Genomic DNA, 14,943 nt, shown 5'->3' on the forward strand with positions numbered 1-14,943 from the left:
TTACAAAATAGCCATTCATTGAAGGTGCGCCTCATAATCCAGTGCGTCTTTTCGTGCGGAAAATACGGTGTATATACACTATATATATATATATACACACACACTCTCACACACACACACACACACACACACACACACACACACACACACACTATAATAAAACAACATTTCCTGTTTATTGTATTTTTTCGAATAGCCCACTTCAGTTCAAATGTTTTCATGGGCTAATAAAACCCAAGAAAAAAATCAAATAGAGGAAAAGTGCAGGATAAGGCTTGCTGGTGCATGCGTGGCAGTCTATCCAGACTAAGATGAAAGCGTTTTTTTTTAACCTCCCCTCAGGCTGAGTATACAATGACAGAGTAGAACATGCTGAACTATTGCACTGATGGTCTTTTAACAGCTGATGACAGCCAATTGACATAATGTACATATTTGGGGGTCATGTCCAAAACACAGTCTACCATCTATCCATCCATTATCTGATCCACTCATCCTCACAAAGGTCGTGAGTGTGCTGGAGCCTTTCGAAGCTGACTTCGGGAATCGCTGGGGAACACCCTGAACTCATTTGGAGCCAATCTTAGGGGACACATAGACCCAAAAAAAAGTATGGACCCGTTCCTGAGTGGTGGGGAGAAGGCGGTATTGACGGTCTATCCTCCAAAAAGTCTTGAGGTAACGAATTTGTTGAATGACATTCATTGGCTTTGTTTCCCATCTTTTTGTGTGAATCTACTGTACAAAAATCATTCATTGACATTGCAAGCTCTGGAAGGTTCTCGTTTTCAGTTTTCACAACAGAAAAAAAAAAGAGTTTTATCTTCTTAATTTTCCCTGTATTTTGTTTGACTCTTTTTTTTCATGCCTTGCAGTTGGTGGCGACCAGTCCACAATGAACCCTACAGCTCGCCCACACTCAGTAGTAAAATAGACTCTTGCTCACCTGATGCATGGATGAATTTTTTTTAATTCAAATGTCACCGTGCTGCTTTTCATTACATCCAATGCACAAAGACCCTGTATCAATAAATCCAGGAACAATACAGTAACTCTTCATTCCAAGTTAGATAAAGCAATTATCTTTGTAACATCGTGTAATGTTTGGCAAAGCAAGTCCAGTTCCCATAAATCAATAACTTAAACTCCTCATGGCATATTCACATAACTCTTTTGACTGTACTGTACTTGAATGCATCACGACAGTTGAGCAGCTTGCAGACATTTTGACTGCAGACAAAAAGTAGTCAGTCACCCAACCTTTTGGGGTGGGGGTGATGATTAACAGGCGTCTGTCCTCTTGTTTACCCTCCAGTTTCCTCCACACCTTCTCCTTTATTTACGCCCGCCGAGAGAGGGGAGGGAGCAGGCAGGAAAGAGCTTCCAGCGCCGTGGAACTCACCTTTAGTTGGTAGACGAACAAAAACAACCACCATGAGAGCGCTCTTGTTTGTTTTGGCGCTCGGAATTTCTCAGGCGTCTGACGCTCGAGCTCCTGCCCACCTCGGCTTCAGTTCGTCGGTCCGCTCGGTGTGCAAGGCCATACCGAGCACCCTGTCTCTGTGCCACGGCGTCGGCTACCGGTACATGAGGCTGCCCAACCTGCTGGGCCACGACACCCTGCGAGAGGCCCAGCAGCAGTCTGCCGCCTGGCTGCCGCTTGTCTCCAAGCTGTGTCACCGGGACACCAAGAAGTTCTTGTGCTCCTTGTTCGCACCGGTTTGCGTTCCAGACTACAGCGGGCCCGTCAGCCCGTGCAGGAGCCTGTGCGAGGCCGTTCGCGACCATTGCGTCCCCGTCATGAGCGCCTTCGGCTTCCCCTGGCCTGAAATGTTCAACTGCAGCCGCTTTCCACGCGGAACCCTACTCTGCATCCCTCCGAGTGGGGCGGTGGATGCGCGGCTCGTGGAGGAGATCACCCACGAGGAGGCGCTCAAAGGTCTGTGCGACTACTAAAACTTTACACGGGAGGACAAACAATGCACTTGGTCAGTGGTGGAGATTGTACAGTTCTTTCCGTGCGTGTGTGATATGTGAAATTCTCCGGATACTCCAGTTTCCTCCCACGCCCCAAGTTGATGAAAGTCTATATTGCCTTTCAGTCTGAATGTAATTGCAGGGCATGTATTGACAAAGACGCAATTACAATTTTAAAACATGCATGTTTCTGGAATGTGGGAGGAAACTGCACACACGAGGGCCTGATTCAAACCCAGAATATCCGAACTGAGAGGCAGATTTGCTAACTGCTACCTACCGTGCTGCCCTGCAAACTGCAACCATGACGAAAACTGCAATAATGGTCTTAATGTCATAAAAATTGCACTTGTATCTTTAGAAAAGCAAGCTATTCTGCACCTCGTTTATTCGTGTATCTCATTACACATGTGTATGCAGAAGGTTGTAAATTACTTCGTGTAAATTCCAAACCTACATAAATAAATGAACATTAGAATAAGTCAGTATCTGATGTTAAGTAAGGCTTTATATTCTATTTTTTTGTCTAGCACCTCGTGTATCATTAAGTGATGGTGGAAGTTGTTTTTTTGTCGTTTGTTTTCTTCTGACTCCTGCAAATGCAAACATGTTTATCCCTCTTTTCAATACCCAGGAAGTGTCATTTGTGATGCCTGCAGTCTGGCAGCTGAGGGAGAAACTGAAATCAAGGACAACTTTTGTCTAAGTCCATATGGTGAGGAAAGAGATGATGGCATAATATGACATGTATCTTGAGAGCAGACCATAAGGAAAATAAAATCGTTGTTTCTCTCCTTCACATGAGCTGTTGTGTTTTATGGTGTGCCCGGAATAACACGTTTTTGTCTCCTTCGCAGCATTCAAGATGCGTCTGGGCAGTGTGTCAACAGTGGGAGGAGACCTTCAGCTGGTGCCTTTGGCCCGAAGCCGCATCCTGAGGTGGGCAGGGGGAGGTGCGGAGAGGGCCGGGATTGGAGGCGCAATGGCCCACGGTGCTCTGTGGCTGCAGGAAGGCGCCACCTGTGCGTGTCCCGGCTTGGACTCAGCAGACAAAAATGATCTTGTTTTCGGTGAGGAGGTCATGGACAAAAAGGTGAACGGGGTCCTGGATGGATGGTATTTGGCACTAGCTCGAGCTGAAGAGGGAAGGCTGGTGTTGACTCGTCTGGTGCGCTGGACTCGAGGCGACAAAGATATGAAGAAGTTCATCAGGGGACTCCTGAAACAATCTTGCCCTGAGCTGTAGCTATTCAGTCTTTAACCAGTTAGTAGCGTTTTTCCAAAGTGTCCTGTTCACAAAAAGTCTCTAAATAACCAAATTAATCACCCATGCACAGACTTTTAAACATTTGTGTTCAAGAAGTGTGAAAGGATACTGTGAGTCTGCATTCTGACCACTTGCTTTATGAATGGTCTCCTATCTTTTTTTTAAGGTGCTAAGTGGCTTAAGGTCCTGGACATATCTTTTTTTTTTTTTAATGGTGCAAAGGGTTAATAATTGACTCATGTATGGCGCGCTTGTTTACCTGACAGGTTTTACAATGTTTTACATTTCCCACTAAACTTAGGTTTCAAACTCCGTCCTCAAGGGCTGCTTTCCTGCATGTTTTACATTTCTCCCTGCTATAACTCACCTGATTCAAATGATCAGGTCATCAGCAAGCTCTGCAGGAGCCTGATAATGATCCTAAATAAGATGGAATCACATGCAGAAAAGCGGCTCTGGAGGACCGGAGTTTGACACCTGTGCACTAAACATTTGAGCAGTCATTTTTCAAATGCCTACATCTAAATTGTGTACATTCACAAGCTAAGTTGTTGTAATTGGCGTCAAACAGCGTGATGTTGTTGTAATCATGCAGTAATACAACAACCTTCTCATTACAAAGTAAAAATATTCATACATATTAAGGTGCAATGATGAGGAACCACTTATACCATACTGTTTTTTTTTTACCATGAACATAGAAAACAATAGATTGTTGTGTCATTGAACAAAGCAACAAACAAGAAATAAACTGAAATATGCCGTTTTATACCCTGTGCAATGCTTTTTTGGGTTTGACTTTGCTGATCATCTTACTTAATTTATTGCATTTACGATACTCCATAAATTTGTTTGGTTGCCTGCAATAATCGCAGTTCCCTTCCATATTGACGTCGCGAAGTGGGAAACATGACTCGAACATCGGCTACACACCTGTTGCTGTTAACTTGATACAGCAGATAGTCTGCTTCACTTTGTCTCCCGCGGCAAACGTGACTCTTGTTTCTCTGTTCTTGTATTAATGCTACAAAAATAAACATTATGTATGTTAGATTGACACTGATGAAAAATATGTTGCTATAATGCCATTGGCCTAACTGGTTTTAGTGTCTGTAGTAAACTATTACTGAATAAACAAATGAACGTGATGCTTCAATAATTCATAGCTTCAGGTCTTCAACCTTCAATTAGCCTACACACACATACAGTATACACACTTGCATCGAGCTGTATTTGTCTCAGCTGCCAGTTATTAGTAACAGTATTTTCCAACAACTCGGTGAGTGTCCGTTTTATTTGTAGTGCGTTCTCGTCTGGTGAATGTTTTTATCTGTGCCACAGAATTATGTCTGAATATCTCCTTCTGCTACATAGACAACGCACAAAAACTTCACATTTTAATTGGCAAGTTTGGATGAGTCGGATAATAGATTAGTTGATGCTTATAATAAATCACATAATGATGTTTGTCAATTCGGGATCTGTTCATTGATGTGAGGGATATTCTAAGTTCTTGTCAGTCGCTGTTATTAAATGCCGGAAGGAATCACAATGAAGTGATTATTTAGCTTTTTAACACACAAAGTAGAATTGGCAATTTTGAATGATGAAATGAAGATTTTTTTGCAAGAAGTAATATTCATCTTGACTTATCCACTCAACCTCAAAGATCGATGGGTGGCAATGTTCCTTACTGCTGCTTCATTGTTTCTCTTTAGAACATAAATGATTGACTGAATGGCGTTCCCTGCCATTGCATTGGCTTTCCTCCCCCTCCTGCTGACGCTGCTCATCCGATACCGTTTCTACTTTGCGTTGTTCTACCGAGCGGTCCTGGTCCGCCTTTGGAAGGACTGTGTCACCGGTCTCAGCCGTGAGGAGCGAGCCTACCAGTATGTTCTCACCCATGCCACACCCGGCGACCCTGACAGCATTTTGGACACTTTTGATGAGTGGTGTAGCAAGGTGGAGTACATCAGTAACATTGGACCAAAAAAGGGTGAGCAGAACAGTTTAACAACACTCTGGTCACAATAATCTAGTGACCCAGTCTCGCAATTTTTTGTAATGATGGTGGTGGAAGTTGACATTGCTAGGTCAACCTTAAATCTGGGCATTGTCATCTTTTCAATAAATATTATTTCAAATATATTGATGTTTTGTACCTGCATCCACATGTGTGTAGGGAAGATCCTGGACCGGCTGCTGATGGAGCAGAGTCCTCTAACAGTCCTGGAGTTGGGGACACACTGTGGTTACAGCACTGTGCGTATGGCCCGAGCTCTACCACTGGGTGCCAGGATCTACAGTGTTGAGATGGACCAGAGGAACGCTGCCATAGCTGAGAAAATCATCCGCCTGGCCGGCTTTGACGACGACACAGTGAAAGACACAATCATCGTTACTATTTCGAATTGGATCTGTTCATATGTTGACTTTTGCAACTATGTAACATATTGGTGTGTTTCTCATCACTCAGGTAGAGCTGATTGTGAATCCTTCAGATGAAGTCATCCCACGCTTGCGGTCTGACTTTGGTTTGGAGAGGCTTGATTTGGTCTTCATGGACCACTGGAAGAAATGCTACTGTGCTGATCTGCAGGTACTGTAGCTGCAAAACAAATCATAAAATGAAGAGCCTCACCACAACAAATTGATGCAGTTTCAAACTGCTGAGACGGTCATGGGCGATAGCATTTCATCTTTACAAATGCCGACAGTGTTGTAAACACTCATTCTCCAAAGTTCAGCCTTCCGAGTAATAAAAGTACAGGATTCCAAGACTTTTTTTTTCCCACTTTAGTCAGTTTCCCTTTGTCAATAACTGCGTTCCAGTCATGTGAGCACTTGAATTACTGCCCAAGATTACTACACTTCCCAAAGTAACAATGTTCTGTATCTTTTTTTTTCTTTTTCTTATCTCCATTGTGAGACTATTAAAGGTTTTCTTATCTTATCTTATAGAGCAAAGCAAGATACTCCACTCCTTTGCTCTACACACAAATGGTCCTGAGTGAAAAGTTGAAGAGTAGCGGTTGAGGCTAATTTCTTAAAGCCCAGGTCCGGAACAACAGAGAACATCTTGCATTATAATTCATACCTTCTCACCACCAGCTTACTGTGGGGGGGAAAAAAAGTTAAAAAGAAAAATCTATTCTATAAAATGCCAGTAACATTGTATTATACTAAAATGGAAGGACAGTCAGATCAGATACATGTATGGTAATTTAAATAACGTGCTTTTGAAAAAGACACTTCAGGTTTCAATTTGGCCTATCTATCTATCTGTAAGTTTTATTTCACATACGACTTTAATTCGCACTGTTAAATGGATGGATGAGCTAAATTGCGAGTGAATTGAAAAATATCTAATAATGATAGCTGTGGCTATGGAATCTATTGAGGACCCCCGTGATATGTGCTTTCACAAGATAATCAAATGTAGTTCTGCTGTTGCCTAACGCGATGTGCATTTGTTGATATGATGGTGTTGCAGATGTTGGAAGGTTCCGGTCTGCTCGGGAAAGGATCTATAATTCTGGCTGACAACGTGCTGTTTCCCGGCGCTCCCAAATTTCTCCGACACATTCGCAAGAGTGGCTTGTATGATTGGAAGGTCCACCGCGCCACACTGGAGTATAGCAAGGGTATCAGAGACGGGATGGCAGAACTGGTGTATCAGGGGATCAAGTAGACCAATAGTTAAGTGCAATAGACTCAAAATAAAACAACATAAATCTGCATAAATGACAAGGGTTAATCGAGCATGATGCTGATGCACAAAATAAAATATATTGGGCATGTCAGTGTTGGGTCGTCCACAGATCTCAAATGAAGGACATTCAATACAAACTCTGCAAATGTAATGTTTTAAGTAGCATTCTTGGAGGGCATGGCAAAATCGCCCCAAGCGTTCTGAGCCCATGCAGTCAATCATGCCTGCTCTGTTGATGCAGTCTTTGCAATTTTTTTTACATTTGCAGTTCCAAGTGTCTCTCCATAGTTAATCCTTAAAGTTTCTGTTTACAGCCAGTCATCTTAGTGACCTGTTGCTTATTACCTCAAGTTGCCTCATTGCGTAATGTCCCTCCATCTACTTTTTATTCTCACTTATTGTCCATCCTTTTTTGTCACAAAAAAAACAAATGAAATGTTTTAATTTTTTTTACTAATATTAATTATATTTTACATTAACTGCTTTGAAACCCTTCCAAAATGATACATCATGCTCAATATTTTTTAACAAAACATTTTAATGTTGTCCAAAGTCAAGTCATACTACATGTAACAAAACTGAAAACGTTCAGTCAAGTTTACTGTAACATTTCTGTTTATGATGCATCTCCATGAGAAACAAGTGTAGTAGCTGATTGAGTTAATGAGTCTTGTAGGTCTCATTATAGCACATTCATTTATTTAGCCATGTGCATTTGTTGTTGAAATACACTAACCAGCTGTAGCATTAAGCACAACTGCACACTGCATTGTTATCATAACAAAAATGTGCTCAAAGATATTGGAAAATACCGTGTAGCCTTGCAACCATATTTTGTTCAATGAATGCCTCTCTGAGGCATGTCAGTGGGAAGTCGAAACCTGGAAATCTTGTTCAAATCATCCACTGGTCCTGATCTTGATCTTGCCCTTCCATGTCCACCTGACAAACAGAAACAAAGACAAACTTTACAAAACGTGTTTCTAGAATGGGTGATTCCTAAATGTCTTTGCATTTAAGATAATCATAATGTGCAACAAATTCCATAAGTGATGGAAAAAAGCACCTCATTGATCTCGCCATCGTCGGGTGACTCATTGTAATCGTTCATCTCATCCATGTCCTGCATGTCTTCTTCATCTTCTGAGTCCTCTTCACTGTCCTCCTCGTCTTCATCATCTTCCTCCTCCTCCTCCTCATAACCTCCTCCCTGAACCCAGAAAAGAAATGCACATGGTAAAGAAAGGCACAGAAATGTAGTTTAGTTTGCAGAGTACATAAAGCAGCATCATGTGCGATGGCTGGTTTTTTTTTTCATGTACAATGTACAAATCTGTCTCATTAAGAATGCTATTAAAATATTTTCTTGGGATGACGCTCATGTAGAACAGTTGGAGTTAAACATTGGACACAAATAAAGAATTACCTCAAAAATTGTTTTCCCAATTGGTAGTTGATTGTTGTCCTTCTCAGCAATGCTCTGCAACTAAGGTAAAAGAAATGTTCAAAAGATTGAACCATGATTCACATTGTAGGAATAACACAAATTCACAAACGTCAAGTTACAGCGCCCTTCAATTCAGAATACTGTACATTGTTTTGATGTTGCTAATAAACTGCAACCTATGACCTGCATTCAAACACAATGAGGGGGGAAACACTACTTATGCAGGGGGGAGGGAGCAAAGAACTGATGCTGGGAATCCTCAATACTGGCTCGAAGAAGCACCAATGACAATTTAGATATGTGACAAGTAACTCGTTTCTGTCATTTTTGTGCGGACATTTAGGTGTGATTGCATCGCGCAGGTCTGCTTTGAATTCCTCAGAAAAAAAGAGCTCTGAAATGTTAAAAAAAAATATTTTCCGCATCTACTTTTGGATACGGTGTGAAGTGGAATCCCTGGCGCATCGTTTTCGATTAGATGATTTTTATGCAGTATTTCCATGTTTATCACACGCACAGCAGGATAACTCATCTTCGGCCGCCCAAAAAGTGGTGATAACTGGCTGGAATATTTATACTGACCTATCACGGAGAATTTTGAGGATTTTAGAGGACATGCAGACTAAGTTAAATCTAATTTGTATGTTGCCAAAGAACATTATATGCTGCCAAATTTGTATCGTCTAACCTTGAATGGGGAGCGACGCAGTATCATAACATTTAATTCTTCATACGGACAAAATATAAACACCGTTTTGTTCGTTTAGTCCAACTCTTTCCGACTGGTGACATTAGTCTTGCGCCGGGGGGATTTTAAATTTGTTGTCATGCCCCTTGAGAACCCTTCAACGTGGATGTACGTTTACCCAGGTTTGATGCTGCTGTTCCTGCTGCTGCAGCTCCGTCTCATCCACGCAAGGTCGATCCAAGTTGAACCACAGGGACTCGGTTATTCGGGGAAACAAGGAGGGAAAAAGCGTGGACATGTCGGCTTCGGAGCACCCCAAAGCAAAACCTGTGCTCGACGCCACTGATAACGCGTTAAAAATGCATTTACCCACGTATTATTCTTTAATAACAGTAATAAGTGACAACAACAATCGAAATAAATAAAGATAAATTAATTAACAGAGTTACCACCGACTTATTGCTGTTAGCCTGCAAATTCGACCGATCGTTGACAAATTCAAAACGAATATGTCGGAAGTTAGGAGTGTTCCGTTCAGCAAACGACGTCCGACTATTTCCGGTTGAGTGTAGTTGCGCTAACGTTCCGCTTTGTTTGTGGACCCAAGAGGCCAGAAAGTTTTGAAGTTTACTCACTTTACGTTTTAAATTATGCGGAATAGATCCTTGTTTCTTTATCGCGATTGATGATTAGTTTGCATAAAGCGACAAACAGCCATGACACATTGACAATTTCACCAGGAAACACATCTTTCAATTGGGTACACAGGTATACTGTCTGTTACCCTCTATATTCTGCAAAATGTCATGAAGTCTAGGATATTGCTGTGGTTCAAGGATTATCACTCAGAAATTTCGCAAAATATGAAACTAATCACTTCCAGTTACATTTTTGCAGATAAGTAGCTACAATTAATTTAATTGTTTGTCTAATTTCACGCTTATAGCACTCCACATACCCATAAAACAATTAAAAACGGAAATGTCCAAAATATGTCGCCTTTAACTTATCTTACCTTTAATTCTTAGGTCATCCTGCCATTTTTGTGTGTATACAGCAGACTAACCTTGAGATAAGACTAAACTACCTCACATGTAGACGTAATAAATGCCATTATCAGATCCCTTCTTTTCTTCAGTCTCACACACACACACACACACACACACACACACACACACACACACACACACACACACACACACACGCACACACGTGAGCACAGCCACACACAATTGGAAGACTTTGGACTTTGGAAACAATGCTCTGATAACTTTTCTTATTTGACGGCTATCTTCATCTTTGGTCACACTTGCTCTTATACTTACTCAGGTGTGTTTTCAGGAAGGTTCTTGGATTTCAAAGCAATTTGCAGATAACCGCAATGAGGTAAAGAACAATTTCATTCTTCACTGAAAACTTTACATTTACCTCTGGATTTTATTATATTTGTTGAAGTGCCAGTAGTGTTCTGACTGTAAATGTGAGTACCCTATATTCATTTTAAAATGCTGTACGGTGATCATTAATCTTTCTTATCTTTTCAAACTTTTTATTGAGAGGACTTCTCACAGACTTCTTGCTCTTTGAAAGAGTGTTCTTTTAATATTTAAGAAGAGTCTCAAAACTAAAGGGAAGACTGTTGATGTGTGTGAATTTGTCATTCATTCTGTAACGGCATCTTAGTGTGGCAACATGAGATCTCTTCCAACGGCAGATAGTTGTTATGTCATGATGGTGAGCAAGCTCCTTACTGGAATGTATCAGGAAATGATGATTATCTCACTGAACACAAAACATGAAACTATATTACATTTGTGCACAGTCTAAAATCAGTGGTTGGAGAGCAAGGTGACCTGATAACAGGCTGTCCACTGTACTAACCGCTAAGGGTAAAAAAGTGTATTTTATATATATATATATATATATAATTTTATTTTTTGAGAGATTGTTGTTTTAAGTAGGACTGAATTTTCTTTTCTTCACTCTTCATCCCTATGTACAATTACCAATAATTACAAGTCAGTGTATCACATAAAATTAAAGGTTTGGCTGCTTACAGGACTGAATGTATTCACTATACGTGCAGTTAATGCTGACAAAGCCACCATACAGCTCTGGAAAAAATGAGGAGGCCCAAAAAAAAAAAAAAAACAAAAAAAAAAACGCTGGAACATTTTAGGCTATTTTGACCAATATTTCATTTACATTCAGTCAATTATAAATACTCTAAATTACAAACATTTGAATTTGTGAGTTATAATGTTTGTAGTTTGAAAAATTAAACAACATTGCTAATTTCAAACAAAATAAGAGGAACTGCTATTCATGATGTGTTCTCTTATAGAAGTTCTCCCCCCGCAACCTCACCTGCCGCATAGCTGTCTGTACGTTGTATGATTTACTTTTGGCGACATCAGTGACTTTCTGCTGCAGAGCCATGTGGGTTGTTCCGGTCTTGCTGCTCGCCTTTGCCAGGAGTTCTCTGTGTCAAGACAAACTAAATATGTGTATGGATGCCAAACACCATAAAGTAAAACCTGGCCCAGAGGGAAAACTTTACCTTCAGGTGATAGACACGAATGCAACTTCTTCTGTTTTTGCTGTCATTCACAATTGCTAAAAACAGCAGTAAGAGCTACTTGTGTTCTTCCTTATATTTTAGTGTAAGCCATGGCGTGACAATGCATGTTGCACAGCAAATACCACTGCTGAAGCCCACGAAGATAACTCCTATCTGTACAACTTCAACTGGAACCACTGTGGTGCGATGAGTTCCAAGTGCAAGAGGCATTTCATCCAAGACACTTGCTTCTATGAATGCTCGCCACACTTAGGGCCTTGGATACAAGCGGTGGGTGCTGTCATTTTTGTGTTAGTTCAATTTACACTGACGGCACTACACGTCAGCACAAGAGGGGATACAGGATGTACAAACTTTGGCAAAACTATCATTTTTAGTGTTTTTGATGCTATTTTACCCAGTTATGTATTGTGTGTTGTAATACATAATCTTGTTGATTATGCAATCATACCATGTTACCAATACTGTGTTTGTGCAGGTGGATCAAAGCTGGCGCAAGGAGCGAATCTTGAATGTACCTCTGTGTATGGAGGACTGCCATGAGTGGTGGGAGGACTGCAAAAATGATATGACATGTAAGACGAACTGGCACAAGGGATGGGACTGGAGCTCAGGTGTGTTCTCATCGCAAATGTGACTCGTTTTCTCTGTTTTGCTCCTTTGCTTATGGACACACATGCAATACAAAGATTTGTTTTTGTTCTGAAAGTCAACATATTTTATCTGAAAATATCATGGAGTGTATCAAGGGGTTGCATTTGCTGTGTGTTCATGATGACAAATTAAACCTAAATAATCATCTTTCTGTAATACAGGTAGTAACCAATGCCCCGAAGGCAGCAAGTGCAGAAAGTGGACTGATGTCTACCCAACGCCTAAATCCATGTGTGAAGAAATTTGGTCAAACTCCTACCTTTATACGAGGCACTCCAAAACATCAGGGCGGTGCATGCAGCTCTGGTTCACTGGACCAAACCCCAACACAAAGGTCGCTCAGTATTACATCAACAATGCTCAGCAACCTCGTAGTTTTTCATTCGCATGGCTTCTCTTCCTGGCTATATCATTTATTTCTACACTGTTCTAAGAAGGAGAGTACATTTTCCTTGCCTGTACCGCTTGGTTCTAGATGAATCAATAAAGTTGATTTCAAATACAATGTCTGGTTTCAAATATATACAACTGGTTTAGGTGTTCCGGCCATGAGAAAATCAATTTAAGTGCATGTATCTGTATTTTTTGATTGTTTTGTATGCATTTCTTTGAGCAACATCATGATCAGACTTATAATGTCATCATTTTGATTATCTTGGTCACTGTAATTATGTAAAATGTTCATATTGTTTGATGGCTACCCTGGACTGATACTTTTTAAACACAGGACTGTCCGACACACAGACACCATGTGCCCTGATTGCCAAATTAGAGTCTTCAGTGAACACACCCGTTTTCGGGGTGTTGGAGGAAGGTTGCAATAGCAAGCAGTAGCCTGCCCATTCCTTCATAAGATAGACAGTTTGTGGAAGATAATATTTTTTTTTCAATAAATGCAGTGGGATGCCATTTCTATACATTACATTGTAGTGTATTCTATAGTAACTCCAGAGAATAGGTAAACTTAAAAAATATATATTTTTTTGAGAGACAACCATGTTAATAAACATGAAAAATGAACTGGGAACTGCTGTGAGAATTTCTCTGGACTCGAGAGATCGAAGAGACCGAATTTGCACGACCACTCCCTTTCACCACTAGTGGTTAGTGGGCTCTATTGCTGGCTAATTATTGGGTTCTAGTTTCCTCAGTCCCAGCTGTGTGTGTGTGTGTGTGTGTGTGTGTGTGTGTGTGTGTGCGAGCGTGCGCACCTGTATCAGAGAATACTTAGTGGTATTCCAATGCTTGAAAAAATGTAATCCAATGTCTGTTGTGAATTTTGCAAAATTGACATTGACATTTGAGATATAAATTCCTTTTGTGACATTTGACTCAGTCCGATATCTAAAAACCACACGATTCCAAACCAAAATGATAACATCCAAATAAGTGTATCTTAGCATACTGTACTTGCTGACTGTAAGCATGACACAGTCAAGGTCCTGCATGACACATCTGATGATGTCTAACTATTACTCGGGTTAAAGTTAAAACTATCTGTTCCTGAGAACCATGATCACAGAAGTCTCCATTTGTGTAAGTCTGCCCTCTAGTGTGTGTTCTGAAAAAGGAAAGGATTGCGTAACAGGAGAATATTGCCAATTGCAGCTCGGTTCCCTCGGTGCTACATGCAGGGATTGCTGATGTTCGAACAAAAACAGCCCATGGCTTTGGTGTGCAGGTCACACTGCAAAACCTATGGGAAGAAAAGAAAAAGCGCCCCCTTAGACGCGAACTTGATGGATGCAGAGATCAGCTTTGGAAAACAAGTATTACAATGACAGTATGACATTCTGTTGGTAAGCATTTCATTTGTTCTAAAAAGGGCTTTAATTTGTTGTATTGTGTGATATTTGTGTGAAGACCTAAAAACTTAGAGTGGATCAAACTTGCATTATAAACCTGACGATAAGTAGTTGAAGCCCTAAATAAAATGTAAATGCAAAAAATACAATATATTTTGAAAATAAAATGTTTGGGGGGAGGGGGGGATGCCATAATCCCTTGTCAGCCCAAACTGATGTCTAATGAGTTTCCCATTTGCAGTGTATGCTTCAAAATAAATGCACGTAAAAACATATGATTGAGAGCTTTCAAATGGGGATTTCTATAGTGCTTCACCACTGACTTCTCATTCATCTCCCGATGACACAGCATTATGAGCAATTGGGGTTTCAGTACTGTATATTGCTCAAGGACACTTCCACATAGTCACAAGGGCCAAGGATAGAACACACAACTCTACTACATATGCAACAATGCTGTCCAACAACAACTTTTTTCATCACCTAACTGTTGCAACAAGAATGAACAGCAAGCTGCATTTGCAAAACATATCTGATACGACTTCTGGTGGCCCACCTAAACAAAAACAAATGGAAACAAGTTAGACAAGGGACAAGTAAAAAGCAAACACTTGCGTGACGCTCTATGTATGAATACCGGAGTACTGCCTCACGGAGATCCTTGAAAGCCGATCTTGTTTTTAAGGAAATGTTAAGCAAAAGGTGCCTTAAAATATAAAACGCTCATAAAGTCATTCGTCTATTAGTGCTTTTACTTTGAAAGTCGTGTCCAGGTCTTTGTGTGTTTACAGTTGGAGGCTCGAGTGTGT

The 14,943-nt window shown here is 40.7% G+C and overlaps 4 protein-coding genes and 1 long non-coding RNA gene across 6 annotated transcripts; 3 read left to right on the forward strand and 2 right to left on the reverse strand.

Moving 5' to 3' along the window:
- Nucleotides 1–855: 855 nt before the first annotated feature.
- On the reverse strand, nt 856–1,600 carry LOC109525533 (uncharacterized). The gene is made up of 2 exons (XR_002170164.1): nt 1,504–1,600; nt 856–1,402 (listed from the first exon to the last, which is right to left on the reverse strand). It is a non-coding gene; the product is annotated as an uncharacterized LOC109525533 (long non-coding RNA).
- On the forward strand, nt 1,393–3,782 carry sfrp2l (secreted frizzled-related protein 2 like). The gene is made up of 3 exons (XM_019886091.1): nt 1,393–1,939; nt 2,612–2,692; nt 2,835–3,782. Exons 1-3 carry the CDS (start codon nt 1,435–1,437, stop codon nt 3,221–3,223), a joined length of 975 nt encoding a protein of 324 aa, XP_019741650.1. The 5' UTR covers nt 1,393–1,434; the 3' UTR covers nt 3,224–3,782.
- Nucleotides 3,783–4,366: 584 nt separating this feature from the next.
- tomt (transmembrane O-methyltransferase) lies at nt 4,367–7,417 on the forward strand. The gene is made up of 4 exons (XM_019886092.1): nt 4,367–5,243; nt 5,430–5,626; nt 5,724–5,846; nt 6,741–7,417. The coding sequence occupies exons 1-4, from the start codon at nt 4,982–4,984 to the stop codon at nt 6,936–6,938; spliced, it is 780 nt and encodes a 259-aa protein (XP_019741651.1). The 5' UTR covers nt 4,367–4,981; the 3' UTR covers nt 6,939–7,417.
- Nucleotides 7,418–7,477: 60 nt separating this feature from the next.
- anapc15 (anaphase promoting complex subunit 15) lies at nt 7,478–9,638 on the reverse strand. The gene is made up of 4 exons (XM_019885980.1): nt 9,273–9,638; nt 8,386–8,445; nt 8,026–8,169; nt 7,478–7,901 (listed from the first exon to the last, which is right to left on the reverse strand). Exons 1-4 carry the CDS (start codon nt 9,390–9,392, stop codon nt 7,854–7,856), a joined length of 372 nt encoding a protein of 123 aa, XP_019741539.1. The 5' UTR covers nt 9,393–9,638; the 3' UTR covers nt 7,478–7,853.
- Nucleotides 9,639–10,300: 662 nt separating this feature from the next.
- folr (folate receptor) lies at nt 10,301–12,832 on the forward strand. 2 transcript variants are annotated; one of them, XM_019885979.1, is made up of 5 exons: nt 10,301–10,480; nt 11,442–11,660; nt 11,757–11,945; nt 12,154–12,289; nt 12,491–12,832. In XM_019885979.1, the coding sequence occupies exons 2-5, from the start codon at nt 11,532–11,534 to the stop codon at nt 12,760–12,762; spliced, it is 726 nt and encodes a 241-aa protein (XP_019741538.1). In that variant the 5' UTR covers nt 10,301–10,480; nt 11,442–11,531; the 3' UTR covers nt 12,763–12,832. The 2 variants fall into 2 exon arrangements, with proteins under 2 accessions (XP_019741538.1, XP_019741537.1); XM_019885978.1 differs by having other exon boundaries at nt 10,302–10,480; nt 11,439–11,660.
- The last annotated feature ends 2,111 nt before the right edge of the window (nt 12,833–14,943 follow it).

The sequence above is a fragment of the Hippocampus comes genome, unplaced genomic scaffold (genome assembly GCF_001891065.2).
Source record: "Hippocampus comes isolate QL1 unplaced genomic scaffold, H_comes_QL1_v1.1 scaffold29, whole genome shotgun sequence".
NCBI lineage: Eukaryota > Metazoa > Chordata > Actinopteri > Syngnathiformes > Syngnathidae > Hippocampus > Hippocampus comes.